Source organism: Platalea leucorodia, assembly GCF_965183815.1.
Source record: "Platalea leucorodia genome assembly, chromosome: 1".
Taxonomy (NCBI): domain Eukaryota; kingdom Metazoa; phylum Chordata; class Aves; order Pelecaniformes; family Threskiornithidae; genus Platalea; species Platalea leucorodia.
Genome location: NC_138823.1, coordinates 149,473,611 through 149,490,906, shown reverse-complemented (window position 1 = coordinate 149,490,906; position 17,296 = coordinate 149,473,611). Strand labels below are relative to the sequence as shown.

Sequence of the window (17,296 nt, the reverse complement as noted above, 5' to 3'; positions counted from 1 at the left end):
TACCACATGTAGTGGAGATGGGATAATAAGCTATAACTGCAGATTACACAAAACAGCAGCAAATCAAATTGGTGCTGAAAGTAGCTTTGGGATTGTCCTCCCAGGAGCCATCTGAGACCAAGCTAATGCAAATTCACACGTCTCCTGAACTGCATATTTGTTGATTATCACTGGAGACAGATTCAGTCAAACTGCCAAGTGTGGAGAAAAGGTCTCTATATAGAGAATCTTGCTTTGCTGCTTAAAGTACAATTGCATTATTTCTATGAGGTGTCTCCAACAGCCACTGTACAAAACCAGGAGAAGAGAAATGAAACGATGGTGTAGCAGACAACTGCTCTCCAGCCATGTTGCATCCACCACTCCCCTTTAGTCTGTCATTTATTCAGGACTGTGTTTACAAGGGAGTACAGCATAACACAAGGAATTGAGCTGAGCCACGCTCTGAGAATAACCATCAGTGTTCTCACAAGATGTTCTTCATTAAATAATGCTGCTGTTCTACACAGCATCAATGTCAAGTTTGCTCTTTTCAGTCTCAAGTACCTGGGAAGAAGCTTTATTTACAGGGTACAAGCAAATTCCAATTCATCAGCTAATAGTCATGTTACAGCTTCTTCTAGCAATTTGCACTTACACACCCATATTCTCCAAATTTTCTTTCTAATGTGTCCCTTCCCCTCTCCACCACCAACAGGCAAACTGACAGACTGTCAGTAGAACAAACGTCATTTTTTAAGTCCAGCACTATGTAGCCCTGCATACTCTTCTGATCACAGTGCCAGATCCACCTTGTCCCTCGGGCTCAGATGGCTGCCGCTCCCTGAACTATTGCATTATCAGCCCCTCACTACAAGAAGGACATGGAGGTGCTGGAGCGTGTCCAAAGAAGGGCAACAAAGATGGTGAAGGGTCTAGAGCACAAGTGTTACGAGGAGCAGCTGAGGGAACCAGGGTTGTTTAGCCTGGAGAAAAGGACGCTGAGGGGAGACCTTATTGCTCTCTACGGAGGCTGTAGCGAGGTGGGGGTCGGTCTCTTTTCCCAAGTAACAAGTGACAGGACAAGGGGAAATGGCCTCAAGTTGCACTAGGGCAGGTTTAGATTGGATATTAGGAAAAACTTCTTCACCAAAAGGGCAGTCAGGCACTGGAACAGGCTGCCCAGGGAAGTGGTTGAGTCTCCATCCCTGGAGGTATTTAAAAGACGGGTAGACGTGGTGCTCAGGGCCATGGTTTAGTGATGGACTTGGCAGTGCTAGGTTAACGGTTGGACTCGATGATCTTAAGGGTCTTTTCCAACCTAAATGATTCTATGATTCTAGTCTTTGATTATCTCATTCCCCACTTCGTTTTCTTCCTTCTCTATGAATAAAACAAAAAATTTGAGGAAACAGAAAATAACTCATCAATGGATCTGCACAGGGATTTTGGTCATCATTTGTTCCCACAAGCACACATTCTATCAAGTTCAATGAAATCAAATAGAAACTAATGTTGTGAGCCTTTCTTTGCCTGTTGAAGGCAAATTTTGAGTGCACCAAAAGGCATGACACATTTTTCTGGCTGGTATGAGCCGAGGAGCGGTAAGTTTTATTCCTGTCCTCTCATCCCTAGTAGTCTTTTCAACCAGTAAAGTCTCCAAATGTGCCCAAGTGAGTACAGCTCAGCATAACAACACATTATTATTCCTTTGCCAACAGGTGTGGATACCTCAAACGTAGCCTCTGCAAAATTCATCTGGGGGAAGCATTTTTAAAGGATGAAAATGACGCCACACTATTTTTATCTAAAAATCAGCTAAAAGGTTTCTGAAGAATCATGTTTATTGCTTTACCTACATTTGCAGTTCCTGTCAGTAAAAGCACAGGCCCCTCTGCCTGCACCCGTGCTCTATACAGTGTGCCATGCCATAGGCTTCCGGAGACATGCTCAAACAAAAAGCTGTTCTAGCCCAGTGCTGGCCGTTGTAATGCTATACCTTACCTAAAGGTGCTCCAGCTAGAGCTGCTTGATGCTTCAACAACGAAGCTTTCATTTCACTGCTAAGCAAGCTGCTGCACATTTTTGCTATACTCCAGTATGATTCAATGCTCTCCTGACTTTCAAAGAGCTGCTTAACAGAAAGAAACACTCAAGAAATAAACAGTCCTTGTTCACTGCCATTCTGTACCCACTCCATGCTTCAGTCTAATATACACTAATACTTATCTGTCTACATGTACGCTGCAGTTTTTCCTACAGTCAAGCATCTATTTCCCTCCCACATGCACTATTTTTTTCATTTTTTTTAAGAAAAGGGTATTTAGTTCATAAACCGTACAGACAGAAACCACCAGAGAGTCTGAAAAATGTGGATAAGCCTCCAAGAGTTCTGATCCCTAGCCACAAATCTGGACTATTTTTTGAAAGCACATCTACCTTTCTGCTATTCTTTGCCTCAAGCAAAAGCTCCAAAACCTCAGCCCCTGACCCTGTGATGATGCAGCCAAGGCATGAATCAGTCCCCGCCAGTCTCTCCCCCCATGCTGGACCCCAGTCAATTCACATACTTTCTCAGGAAGGGGTGCCTGCTTTCCTTTTAGTGTAGATGGACTGTGATCTGCTTCTGTAAACAATAAATGTCTCCGACCCCCTACAAAGCAGCTCTCCTCCTCCTCTGCTGCCTCGGCCACCTCTTCTCACCATTAGGTACTCTCAGCTGCCACGGTGTCCCTGCTGCAGAGCGTGCTCAGAGCCTGTGAAGCATGGCGTGGGACTCCAGAGGGTGTGAAACACAACCACAGACACCAAGTGAGCATGGGAGCGCAGTAAGGATCAGCAGCTGATTTCTCAGAGATGCATATTTTCATAAAAAAGGAATAAAAGGGCAGCTGAATGAGGGGCTGCTTCATCTAGGAGTATAGCTCTCTTTTGGAAATAGTCCCAGGCTGTAGCTTTGTGATTAGATGTGCAGCCAGATGGATTGAAGGGAAAGAAACAGCATTGGCTCTCAGGTCTTTAAATAAACCCTTGCTGGAGCTAGGTAAGGGGGCCTGAATGCAAACCCCCTCCATAATTCCTTAATATTTTGGGCAGAAAACAAATGTTATTTTTTTTTTACAAAGGCTAATGAACTAAGCTGCCATTTTTGAAGTACAAAGACAACTAACGTGCAGAAAGGGGAGAGGTTTGCTATTTGCCCAGGCTCAGGAAGGTAGGGAACATGGCTTCCACGCCCTGACACTTGACCTTTGCTATGGTTGCAAAGACACCACTCTCCTTCCGTTTTCCAGATTTTATTTTTCTTTCTACAATGCTAAGATTTTGTTTTGAAGCAGGCTAGAAAAAAGGCCATCAGATGACACCCAGCAATGTTTCTTCACAAATTACTCATCTTATTTAAGAGCCACAACATTTTCAAGCATCATTTGGGAAGACGTGACAGTTACTTAGTTCTCTTCCCATCCAGTTAGAATCCACTAAACAAATACGCAAATGCAATGGTAAGGTTGCAATTGCGTCATTAACAAGCTGTTACGGCCAGGCACTAAAGCACCCTTAAAAGAATAAAATATTCTCTATATATTAGTGTGCAACTTCACCTCGTTGATCAGAATGAATTCAGGATCATGTTTTACCTGCAAACGCTGACAGAGTTCAAAGACTGGTGTGATCCAGCTTTGAATCTGACATAAACAAGCAGACACGGACAATGTTTTTAATTCACAGATCATCACAGCAAGAGTCTTGCACGTGAAAAAGGCACATATATGTGCACAGATGACAAGACAGTTCACAAAGACTGAGGCATCAAATCTGAGCCCTACATCTGTAATACTCCCTGCTGCCATCTCCCTCTCTTGGTTTGTACTGGTGGTGCCAGTGCAGAAAGACGTACTCTTTGATCCCTTTTCAGGAAATACTGAAACGTCCTTCTTCCTCTTCCAACAAGGCAACAACTAGCAAAGAACCATTGCTTTTTTTGGTAATCCATGGTACAACTGATCTCAATTTAATCAATGAATCCAGGATTTAACCTATCAATTTCACCACCTGATGAACAAAAATATGACAGGAAAGAGAATAGGTGAGCATTTCTCAGCATATTTGTTAGTAATCTCAAGGAGACTCGTCCTAGTATGCTTTGGTTTTAGAGGCACATGCTGTTCCTAAGTGAAGAGTCCCTTGATGCCATTCACTTTTGATGAACTGAAGAAGGTTATAAGGATTCAGTCATGGGATTTCTCCTGACATTAGTAGAAGAGACATAGCAAGTCTGTGGAAGGTTACTGCTCTTTAAACCCACCCCCCATGAAAGAATTGAGCCTAAAGCAATAAAACATAAAAAATGCAGACAAGCATGATTGTTACAGGCTCATTTTCCCCAGTGAAATAGCATTTTTATTTAGGCTCTTTAATATTTGAGGCTAAAGATTCCACTACAGACTGGGAAAGCAAAAACATGTTACATACAACAATTTGGTTTATATGAAATACCAAACAGAGTATTCACAATCTAGCTATATAGACTTATCTAAGACTTAGAAAATTTGGTTTCTTTCCCTTCCCAAGTGAGCTAGTTCTCTATTTTTTGCATGAAAGTTTCCTATCATTGGAACACATACTATAAAATACAATGTTGGTTCAACATTGATGAGCCAATTTTATCCTGCACAGATGTTTTATTGTTCAGGATGGGAAGCAATTCACGTTTCTGCTTACCAGTGCTCTAGAAAGGACTGCTCAATCAACATTTTATACCACTTTTTTGTTCAAATAGACTTTGAAATTGCTAAAACTGGAATCTCAGTGCACAGTTGTCAAGTGGAATTGTATACTAAGAGAGTCGACTGTCTAAATAGCTATACTTAATAAGGATTGGGGTGAATTGAAGAACAAAACAGTGGTCAGCAAAACTGTTTCTAGATGCTGCTGGCACGTTTAAACCCAAGCATAATTACAAAAAGGAGAAACAGTCTGTAGCATATTCTGGGAGATTGCCTAACTTTCAAGTAAGCAGGGACTGCATTGACTTATTAGATCCTGTCACGCACTATTTCAAAAGCAGGTGCAAAAGCAAAATATTCTATTATACAGGACTATTCTATTATGCAGCAGTCTTCAATAATAGCTAACGTGGGTTACAATACTGTAGTACATTGGGGTCAGCATCACATCTTGTTTCCCTTACCTGCTACAGTTTAATTTTGTGGCTGAGTCATGCTGGAAGGACAGGATTTAGGGATGCAGATGCTGGAGTTACAACTATACTTCATAGCACCGATAGGGATCCTTGCAGGTAGCTGGCTGCATGGCTGGTCCCACTGCCCTATCCCTGTCTCCCAAGTGATCAGAAAAGCATCTATTGCACAACCTGAAAGCTGGTATCCTTACTCACATGCTGGATACGGGCATGGCCGTGTGACAAAGTCCATGTCTCTGTCAGTATGTGACAGATGCTGATCTGGTCTTTTGACAGTAAATTACATGCCCCACCCGCAACCCCCACACCCTGCTTGGACATGCAGCTGTTATATGTAATTTTGCCATTTAAGGGACGTGCGTTCAGTCATACAACAAGGTAGTGAGGAGTCTTTGGGAACAACAGTGGCAGAAAATGCCTGCTGGTCAGATGAACCATGCTGTTCTGGTGGGCTGGGCATGGCTTCCACACCAAGGAATCCCCACCTTCGCTTTGTGTAGGGCCATTTTCCCAATGAATATTATTTCATTTCTCATTTAACTGAGAACACATTCACACATGCACACATGAATCACTGAATAATTTAGGTTGAAAGGGTTCTCTGGAGGTCATCTGGTCCGAACTCCCACTCAAAGCAGGGCCCACTGAGATCAGGATGTCCAACTTAGTGCCCCCCACAAAGTACTTATCTGAATTAGTACAAACACAGGGAAAGCAGAAAGGCTGAACAGCAATGCAATACGAAGAGCAAAACAAGGAAAAGTGCGTGTGCACATTTTGATGGTTTCATAGGTGCTTTGTATGAGATGTGGCCTGTGCAAGTGGGAAATACCATAAATTCTCAGTGTATAATGATACTGAAATAAGGAAAAGTCTAAGAGCATTTTGCAGCTGTTTTGAAAAATGATGGACTTTTCAGTAAGTTGTCTGAAACTGATAAATTACAACTTATTTCTTCACTGCCTAAAGTATCGCTCTCCCCATCCAGGGGCCAGCAGGAAGGGAAGAGTTGGAAGGAGACCAGAGAGTGGCTTGGGAGCAAAGCTCCAGTACCAGGACTTTAACTCTCTTGCTCTTGCATATGCTCGATAGTTTCCAGGTCTGGTTTGATTTCCGTTGGTTAGGAAGACATACTGCAATTCCAGATAAACAGGAATCCTGAACGTGAACTAACAGCTCCAACAGAAAGGCTAGTTAAGAGCATAATAGATTTGCTAATAAATGTGTGTGGTTTACTACCTGCCAGAGCACAGACCTCCCTGTGGGAATAGCATTACCAGGAAGGAGGGAACTGCCTTTATTTGCATTCAGTGCATGACAAAGGATGAAGAGAAGGTACATAAACACACACACACCCCCTGCAGACATCTCCAGCAGCGCCCCATACACAAAGAGCTCCAATCACATGGAGGTCTTCTTTCACAACAGCCTCAACTCTATCTTTTAAACACTTAACAGCTCTCGAAGTGGGAAGCTAAAAGAAGACCAACTCTTACTGGCTTCATAATTGATGCTTGCTCAGAACAGTTTAGGTGCACGCTAATAATTAGTAACAGATCAATACGGCTTAATTAGGGAAAGTGCTGTCTTGCTGACTACTAAACTCCTTAGTGTCGTTACATCCGTAGCATCCTACTGACAGAAGAACCTTAGAGAAAAGTTCAGGTGATCAGAAGAGGAATGAAACATTTAGCTTTCTACAGCAACCTGGATAGATCTGGGGTTAGTGACAGATATATACTATAGATGGGATGAATCACTGGAAAAGTCACCATATGCGGAGACTCTGTATCATCTCATTTAAACCATTCAGCACAGGTATGAAATTCATTCCAAAGACCACCTCAGCCTGTCAGAAATTCCTCTCCTAACAAAGATGTGATCAACTCCCATATCCTAAACTTAAACTTCAGTTCTGACAGTACAGCTATGGGAATCTGAGTAAATTTGACATTTCCATAAGCTGGGATGGTCGTAACGTTAGAGCTATTCATATACCTAAATAATTTGTAAATTAAAAGTGAATTATCTTACCTGCAGTGTCAATGCTGCTCTTGCTGGACACAATTTTCAACATCATCTTCTCACTAAACAATAAAAAGAAAAATCATAATTTTAACTTACTAGCAATAAAACTGTAGTGAAGTTTATAATGATCAACTTAAATGGCCTTGTCTAGCATATTTATTTTTAATTTAAATCACCAGTAGCTTGTCAGTTGATTTTTTTAAATCAGCTTTTAATACAAGTTAAGCAAGGAATGGAGTATAAGCAGTAGAAAGCACAGAGATGTAGCTACATTAATTCTTTTTAACACAAAGAAGAGTAATGCAGTTAATCCCATCTATCATTTGGCATATTCTTCCTCTCTGCCTAGCATTCTCATGGGGATGATAAAGATATTTAAAAATGATTGAGCATTCAGGATTTTTTTACTATTACATTCAAATACTATTTTTGTTGACTGATTACTAAAATCATTACAGAGAAACAGATTTAATGAATTCTTTTTTTACCTAGAAGCATCTTTGCTATTACTTGTATTTGGCCCTTTAAAAAGCGCAGACTGAACAAGACCAGTTAAACTGGCAATCTGTTTCTCCATGGCTTGTATCCTCTCTCTGTAAGACAAGAGAACCGTTTGTTAAAGCCAGATATATTTGCTTTCAGACTTGTTTTTCTAGGTGAATGATTACCACAGGACTGGAAAGATACTAGAGTTTGTGCAAAGGCCCATAGGCACCAGTTTGCATATACCTTTTTGCAGCAGCTTACCGCATCTTGGTTTGGACAGCTTTTGCATGGTAACAGACAATAAAAAAGACATCTGCTTGGTTAAAAAAGAACAAAACAAACAACCACCCAGATAATAAACTTCTAATGATTTCATGAGACAGGCACCTAAAATAATCAGTTCATGCCTCTTGGAACTAGTGAAATTTTTTTTTTTCAGCATTACATATATTTACTCTTTTTACCTACACTGGGCCAGTAGTTTTGCCTGTATATAAGGTTTCAGGATTAAAGACTCTATGCTGCTTCTTGATACTATTTTTACTTTCCCCAGACCCCCGATTTTTGTCTGTGAAGCATTTAATCTGCCCAAGCTGACTACTTCCAGCCCAAATCCTTTGCACCCAACATCACAACTGTCTGCTCTGGAAAGGACAGCAATGTGACAGACCAGGCACAAGACACCAAATGCAGACTGTACAGCAATGTTATCATAAAACAAATTTGCTTTCATGTGCATATCCTGAGAAATTCCTAAAAAGCAGAAGAAAAGAGATGAAGAACGGTAATAGGTATGGTCAATGTTTTCCATAGGTACCAAAGGTCACTAAGCAACAACGATGACTTTTTTGGATAGGAAGGCTAACATTTGTGTATTTACATAAATGCATATATTAGTCAGGTACCAGGTGACTTCCTCGGTGGGCTCCAAAACAGCCTTTTGCTCACAGAGGTGCCTGCTTTCACATGCCAATATGTGAATGACACACCACAACACAGACACACATCAATATGGGACCTCAGACAGGACCTTCTGAAAAATGCGTCCCTATATGCCAGCAGTTAAGTGACTGGGGAGACACACAAAAGCAAATGCTAACAGCCGGCTGTGATTTTGGAAGATGACTGGGAACACAACTTCGCAAAAAGCAAGTGACTAAGACCAGCAGCGATGACTGATGAGAGAAGATGGGACAGACACATGCAGCCCGAGACTCAGCCTGCTGCAGGGGCCATCCATCACCGCTGCGGCGTCCTGGGCACGTGGGAGCAGCCAAGCTCTGGCCACCCCCAGCTCCAGTTGCTGTTTGATGGCCAAAGCAATAATGAGAATCGATAAGGGCCATATAAACTCAAACGTAGGTACCAATACCAGGCAAAAGCAAGCTGGCATTATACAAAGCGAGTAACCAGCCCAGCTTGTAGCCAGCCAGATTATCCAGGCTAATTATTTCATTCACACTCAGGGAATGAAACAGAGGTTTGCTGGGATAGCACACAGATACCATAGCCAGGAAAGACTCAGAGACACCCAGACATTGAGAAAACAGGGCAGCAAAACAAGATGCTAACAGACACAAGGAGGGAAGAAGAGAGTGCTCAGTCAGTCCCCAGCCAGCAGACGTGTCCTTACTGCGATTTAATACAGCGTGCGCATCTTACTTGTCTGTCTTCATGTTGAAAGGTATTTTGAACGGTGATGAGAAGACTAGTGAATCTGACCTAATTCATTTCAAACCAAGAAATACGTTACAGAATTTCCACTACTATAAGTTTTAAAATAAGAAACTGGTTCAGGCTACAGTAACCTTTGGAACAAAAACAAGTACTAAAAGCCTGGGATAAATATATTCTAACAAACTTTAATGCAGCATTTTTGACACTTAATAATGAAAACATTTTTTTTCCCAGATAATCATCACAAACCCTTCCTGGAACTAAACTCAATTGGAAGTCTATCTGTTTTACCAATTCATAAATATGATGTTTTTTCCATCCCACATACGATAATCTGGAAACAATTTTCTGCTTCAAAAGAGATTATGGCAACACAAAGCTGATCTTGTCCTTTGCCATGAAATCTAGGAAAATATGTTGTTAAGAGGGAGAGGGATGTTCCAGAGATAGGAGATGATGAAAAACGAATGAAATACTGGAATCAATTGCACAGAGCACATTATTTTTCATATGGTAAAAGCATTAAGAATGTGAAGAATCTACATGTGCTCTGGAGTTACTCCGTTAAAGACAAGGCAGGATTTTTCCTGTAATCGTTTCACTGTAATACCCGGACTCGTTATGGCCATCAGCACCAAACATTTCAAAAACAGGTGTCTGAAAGGAGGCGCCTTTTAGGCATTAAATAAAACGACCTGATTTTCACAGACCTGGCGGTCTGAGTGAAGGCGGTGGGAGGCAGCGTGCTCCAGCGCGGGCAGGGAGGGATGTGGCCGGCCCAGCGGCAGAGCCGTGCCCTGGGCTGACGTGGCTGGAGAGCCACTGGCCCAATCCTGCCGCCCACTGCACGGCCCCGGAGGAGCAGGGACGGGTTCCACAGCCACCCCCTCCCCGCCAGCTGCCCTGTGAAGGGCTGGAGCAACCTCGGCTCTGGAGGAAGAAAATGAATGCTTTCCTCAGCCTCTGCCAGGCCGGAGTCTATCAGGGATGCCGGCACTGCTGTGACAGTTGTACATTTTTGGTTCTCAACTTTATATTCTCTACCTCTCACTGTGCTCCCTGCTGTGGAGAGAGAAGGCGGGGGGAACAGCCTGCCCCGCCATCCCTTCCTGCCCGGGGTCGCACGGATGGGGCAGGCCGGGTGCGGAGCACTAGGAGAGAGGGTCAGGCAGAACGAAACGCCGTGGTGCCGCTGTGCCGGCGGTGGTAGCACGAGAAGGCCAAACCCCACCTCTGTTCCCAGATTAATTTCCCAGATAAATCTGCATCTCTCCACCACCCAGGAAGAGCAGGGAGGGTCCCTTCTACAGCAGCTGGGAAAGAAACAGTATTTTATCAGCCTGAGCACGGAAGGGCATTGTTTCGCACTGTTTTCCTGTGAATGCCCGGAGAGTCAGGGGTGGTAGCACAGTAGGGGAGGAAAGGAGGGAGCAAGGTCAGAAGCGACTCCCATCTCTAGCAGGCCTCTCGGTCAGACTTGGCTTTGGCTTGTCACGGACCTCGGCCAGCAAAGCAGGCACGAGCCGCTCGCCAGCCCTGTGCTCCCGGCAGCCTGATCCACAGCCCTGGCCCTGGGTACATCCAGGCACTTGGGCCCTGCCTCAGCATCTCGCTCCCCAGATTCAGCAGAGGCAAAACAAGCCCTTGCTTCTCTAGGGTCTGTGCACTGAGACATCAGATTTCATCACCATTTCTTCCTTACAGCTTCACGGAGTTTTCATGTCAGTCGCTCTACTGCAACTAACTGGAAGTAATTCCAAGCAGGGTACAGCATATTGCTGAATTGGTACCCACTTCTCACTGAGATGCTATTTAAGTGTGACTTGCATCTTCCTTCCCTTTCCTGGGGACATCTTTAATATTCATATCACTGAGAAGATACTTCGTACGGACACAAAGTAGAACTGGGCCGTGTAACTGTTCATTCATGTTCCTGTCCGACCCTGGGCTGTGCAGCGCATCATCCATAACAGACGTAGTCAAATACCAAGTCTGACACCACGAACTAATTGGCGCACTATCCTGGAGAAAGATTTTCAGTGACTTCGTATTTTATAGTTAAACCCCGAGTGAAGTCTGTATAGTAATCAAAAAGGGGGTCAGAGAAAGGGAAAAATATGTTTCTTTCTATATTACCCTATAAGAGAAACATTTCATCAGAAATTTTTTTATCTCACTGGGAAAAAAAAAAAAAAGGAAACAGGAGTAGGTTGTCTTTCCCAATGGCTTCCCTAGAACTAAGTGAAAGTGGCACAGTCAGACTTTACCCCCAAGTCCCCTCAAAAGAGCAGAGTGGATACCCTGGAAGGGTGTGAAGCAAAAAGCAGCAGCACTCTTCTGTACTCTGCTCTCCTCCCAAGGGAAAGATACACACAGGTGAATATTTCAGTCTTCTAAGACTAAGGTTAAACTCAAACTTTCTACAGCTTGAAGCTAAAGGGAAAAGGGAACCTCTGAAGCACTGCCAGCTGTGATACTATTTGACAGCTTATCCAAGAGCCAGCATCTCATCTTCCTACAAACAGTTCCTCCAACAGAAGGAAGCCCAAGTACAGTTTACCTTTCCTCGATCCTCTCTTGGTTACCTGCATTCATCTTTTTCTGCCTGGTTATTCAACATCTTTCAGAAAGGAAGACACAGTTTTGGCCCTGTGGAAAATGTCTGAGAGGGTATATCTGCAAAGTCCACCTTTCTTACACAATTTTCAGTGCATTGCTGATGGAGTCTCCCACTGTGATGGCTCTACAGAGTGTGACCATTTTTTCCTAATGCATCGAGTCCATCCATACTTTAACGTATCAAACAATAAAAGTGTTTTTGTGGTGGGAACAATATCCAATAACCTACATACGGCTGTTACACTTTAGTCTCTAACTGCAAGCCACAAGTGGTGAATGTGATCATATTTTTTGCTCAGTGAACCACATTCTACCATCATCTTTTCTTACTAACACATGGCATAAAAAGAAGAGTACTATAGTTGTATTCAGGCAAAAGAAAACCACAGTACACTCCTGAAATGCTTTTGTAAGAAAAAGGTTGTATAGAGCTACCTTGCTATTTTAAGGACAGTATTTTAGTGGGTAGCAGCATTTATTATATGCATATTCAGCACTATCAAATAACCTAGAATTTTGCAACACAACTCTTGTTTTAAATGCAAAGAATGTAAGTTAAATGGCATTTAATTTAATGCGCTTTTGGGTAAACTGCTTCTTTTCCAATTTATCAACATATAAACATTTGCTTTGCCTGTAGTAACTTCCAGAACTGTCCACCATAAGCTACATAAATGGGCCATCCAAAAATATGACAGCGAATCACTGTTTAAACAATTCATGCTCATTCACTAAAATGCCCCTTGAAGATGAACTGCTGCAACTTGTTACAACTTTTAATATTTTTGTGTGTATAAATACTAATATATTTTACTTTTTTAAATCTCCATGAACTTTTTTCTTCTCGCTGTTGTAAAAGAGCTTTATATGGAACTCTTCTGGTAAATTAATTACTGTGAGAATTTATTCAGTGCTTTATACCACAGAAGTAGCTACCTTGAAAGTACCTGAGGTAAAACAGCTACAAGAAAGAATTACGTGAAGCAATTAAATCCCCCTCAACTCTGGCTTAAATAACAGGCTTGACGAGACTGGCTTCCACAATGCAAAACTAAAGTGAGAAACTCCAAAAGAAGAGATTGGAAATACCAGTTTTCATCTTTTGTAGACCCAAATCTGCTGCAGTTAACATTCCAAAGGTAACGGACCCATTTTCTTCAAAAAAATCAGGATACAGTCAATGAGAGGTCTGATCTGCTATAGGTACCCAGCATACTCTGATAAAGTACATATATATCCCACTTCAGCCCTGGACTGGAAAAATTGAAGGAGCATTAATAGTGGAAGAGAGATTCAGTTAAACTTCTGGCATTGTCACTCTCCATTTTAATCTTTTCCCTGACATACTTAAACTATGCATTGTCCTGAGGTTGTGACAGTACCACTTCAAGGTAATTTCTACAAAGAGATGGCACAAGAGATGTTTTCTTTATTCTCAGCACACTCCACCAGGGACTGAAGGAACAACAGTGCTGAGATGATGGGTTTGATGTTTGTAGGGTCCTCAACCCACTCCTGAATGAGTCAGGATGAGGAGTTTCTCTTGTCACAGGGCACAAGTGCAAAAGCCCTCCCTCCTCAGTATCCCCAAGGGTAACAGATACTCAATCTGCCCTTTCGCTGCTACCCCACACCTGACACCGTCTGCATGCAGGCTGACTGAACACACCACCATTCACTTTCTGTGGCCTGGTTTTTAGGCTCTTTGCACAGTCATCAGCAAGTGGATAATGTGCACGACAGAGCAGCATACACCTCATTTTTACCATGCCTGGAAGAGGATGAATTCAGCCCCATCTCTCCAATCCCAAAATATTCTTATTCACAGAAGCAAGCCCAGCTGTACTGCTTATGGGTAAATCCTACACAAGAAGGTACAGGATACTTTTCTGCCATTATATATGTCACCTTTCAGGTGTTCATAACATCCTTGTAACAATTCAGCCTCTGCTCAAGCAGGAAAAGAGCACCTCAGCCTGGATACCCTTAGTGTTGCTTGTTTAGTTTAGTACAATCTCAACAGTGTTTGCTTTCAAAGTTTATGAAATTGTTACAAAGCTAAAATAAGGCTTAGAGCATTTTGTATCTGTAGAACTCAAACCCAATTCTTAATATTGCAGTGGTTAGAAAACACACCAATTTGCATTAATTGCTTTTGGTATTTACAATTATTTTTTAAAAGTCACACTTTCTCAAGGTTAAAAAAAGCCACAACTGATAAGGGAAGCTTTCAGAATGATTTTTTTCAGTGCCGTGTGGCTAATACACACCATGCTGAATTTTAAGGCAATGTATTTATTTGGAAGTGTAATTATGCAAATGCTATTTTCATCACTGTAAATATATTCTGGGACCAGGACTAAAACTCCTGGTACAAAGCTCCCCTTAAGGAGCTGCAGAACTATCTGTATAGTCGCTCTTTATATATTCACAAATACACAGCCTTGTGCATATCTGTGTAGCTGAATGAACAGATGAGATGTCCAGAGGGGAGAGAGAAAGTCGCACAGGCTAGAAAGTTGTTGGTGTCATCCCTTATTTTCAACCCCCCAACATGAACCTTGTAAAATTTTTGATCTGAAAGCTCTCTCTTGGATTAGAATTGGCAAATATAGTTCAAATTATTTCCTAGTTGTAATAATGGAAGCTTAAAATGAAATTTCAGGTACCTGCATCTTTTTCCTGGAAATAAACAGATACAAATCAGGTTTCACTGCCCCTAGATTGTAATATGCCCTAACTCATATCCTTGTGTCAACATAACTACCAAGCTATAAGCCTGTAATTTCTGTGGATGGCTGATTTTCCTCCGTCCTCCATTTTCTCCCCACCAATGGACGTCACAACACATTCTTTTTTCTTGGTAAGCGTGGTCAGAGGCGACTAACTGCTGAGCAAGTTGCTTGGGTGGAAGGGAAGTTTGGGGGCTATACGAAGCTCCGTATCTCCCCCGTGGTTAAGGCTGTCAGCAGTTACCTTTGGCCTCTGTGAGCTCAGCATTTTCCAGCTATTCATCTTCACTTCCCTAAAGAGCTCTACAAAAGTTAACAGCACAAACAACACGCTAGAGATTAGCGCAAATCATACAAATACACAGCAACCGACTGGCAGCGTAATGATTTTTCTCTCCTAGGGCAGGGTCTATGGCAGGAGAAGCCTTCACAGACCTTTGCGTAAATCTGGTCCTTAAAAAGACAGGAGAGATCATTGTCATCATTGTCAGTGCATAAATGTTAACAACAGTCAGGTCACCAACTATTTGTGATGCTGGAAAAATCATTGGGAACAGCATTCGTGTTTCAATTTCTTCCCTGGGACAGACTTGCTCTTCTCAGCAGTTTCCCCTCGAGGAACATTATTATAAACAACTGTCCTATTTTTATGCAAATTCATGTTTTACAGGAGATAAGACAGTAATGATAAATTCTTCCCATTTCCTAACACTAGATGAGAAAAACTCCACTCCATAAAGAACCAAAATTGTAATATCAGAGTGTCATTCTTAACGGGGGTGAAATATATTCCCTTATTAGCAGGAACAGAACATCATTTGTTTTTGTAACATGATCTGGTTGTCTGGAAAGAAAAATCCTAGTTAATCATTTTATTTTATTATATTTTTTCCAATGACTGAAATTTACACAAATGAAAATAACTAGGGATTCATCATGGGTTGACAATACTTTCAGATTAATAACGGGTGGTGTGCCATCTCCTCTAAATTACTAACTACCTTGACAGACGGCTAATAAACACTGCAGCCCAGTGCAGCAGCCTCCTACACATTACATCGTCCCCTGGGTGTTAAACGACACAAGATGTACAGATTAGGAATGTTTCTCATTTGCATAAATTAAGCCCTGGCTCTGCCTTACCTTGTCTCCTTGTCCTTGGGCATCGCAGGTGACCCATAGCCAAAAGCCTGCTTGTCGACTGGAGAGGGCACCACCTCGGCCATGCCCGGGAGGCCGAGGGCGCTCCTTGCTTTCGCGTCCACAAACACAGGCGGTCCCGGCTCCTTTTTGAAGGACTGGCGGCTGGGGGAAGACCTGTCAGGCTGGATGGTGTGGTGGGGAATGTGAGCGCTATGGTGAGGATGCATATCGATCATTCTCATGTCAGCCACCCTGTGGGGTGAGGCGGGAGGTGTTTTAGAGCCAAGAGTGGGCAAGTGGCTCTCCGGGTACTTCCGTGACTTTTGTCTGTACAAGGACTGCTCCAGCATTTCAGGCTGCATAGAGGGGTTGCAGTAAGTGCTTGATGACCTCATGGCACTGCGATGGTAGGCTACAATGTGATCGGGGACATCGAGGGGGTGTCCGGAGTGGGGTGCAGCCACACTCATCCTCCCCTCATGAAACAAGTAGGGGTCACCGTACAGACCTTCATTTCTGATCAGGGCAAGGTTTTTGTTACTCATGTCCTCATCTGGCTTCACGTCCCGTCTCTCCAAAATGGCGCTTGGGCTGGGTGATATTGAGCGTGAGGCTGGCATGCTGGAGAGCCGGTCCCTGGGGATGGTGGCATTGCCTGGCACACCCATGGGCCGGCCCCCACCATAGGGAATCCTGGATGGAGAGGGAGGCATGGAGTGGGGCACCGGGGTGGAGGGCGGAGAGCTGGGCATCACGTGTGAAGGGTGCGTGGCAGATCCGGGGCGGGAAGCACTTGGGCCATCTCGGCCCGTATAAGCAATTTCCCTCTGCATCTGGAAAGAAAAGGAAAAACATCTAAGATATAAAATTACTGAATGAGGAAAACATGATGTGTGTTGTGATGACCTTGACATCTACAGAAAAAAAAGGAAAAAACCCCAGCCTTCAAGACAAAATAATTTGTCATCTGCATAAATAAAACACTTTGGGATCTCAGTGCTTAAAGAAAATAACACCTATAAACAGCAATAAAATGGGCTGCATTTTAAAGGAATATGAGAGTTTTAAAAATGCATTTACTTATGCAAATACCTTCTTACCCTAACCTGATATTCACAGCTACCAAAAGCTGAAATTAGGGGTTTCAGTGTCAAGTCTTCCAAGTACGTGTAGCCAGTGACAGACTTAGTTTATTGATCAGACACACACCCTAGAGTTCTCTAATTCCAAACCAGGAAGGAAATGCTGATGCTCTGGCATCACAAACAGACCCGAAGTCCTTAGACAAGAAAAAAAAATACTACAACTAATAGGCCATTTGCTTCAGTGTAGGATTTAGCCTTTTGCGAATAACTTGATGTGGTCTTTATTACACAAAGGATACACACAGAGTAGGAGAACAATACATGCAAACATTTAATGACTGTAA

At 42.7% G+C, this 17,296-nt stretch overlaps 1 protein-coding gene across 1 annotated transcript in view; it reads right to left on the bottom strand.

Moving 5' to 3' along the window:
* The window catches only part of KIAA1217, a gene marked incomplete at its 5' end in the record, with an annotated part of 186,984 nt that overhangs the window by 36,050 nt on the left and 133,638 nt on the right, over positions 1-17,296 (bottom strand). Inside the window, 3 exons of the mRNA XM_082306017.1 lie at positions 7,217-7,269; positions 7,699-7,803; positions 15,868-16,700. Coding sequence (XP_082162143.1) covers positions 7,217-7,269; positions 7,699-7,803; positions 15,868-16,700 — 991 coding nt within the window. The remainder of the gene's footprint in view (positions 1-7,216; positions 7,270-7,698; positions 7,804-15,867; positions 16,701-17,296) is intronic.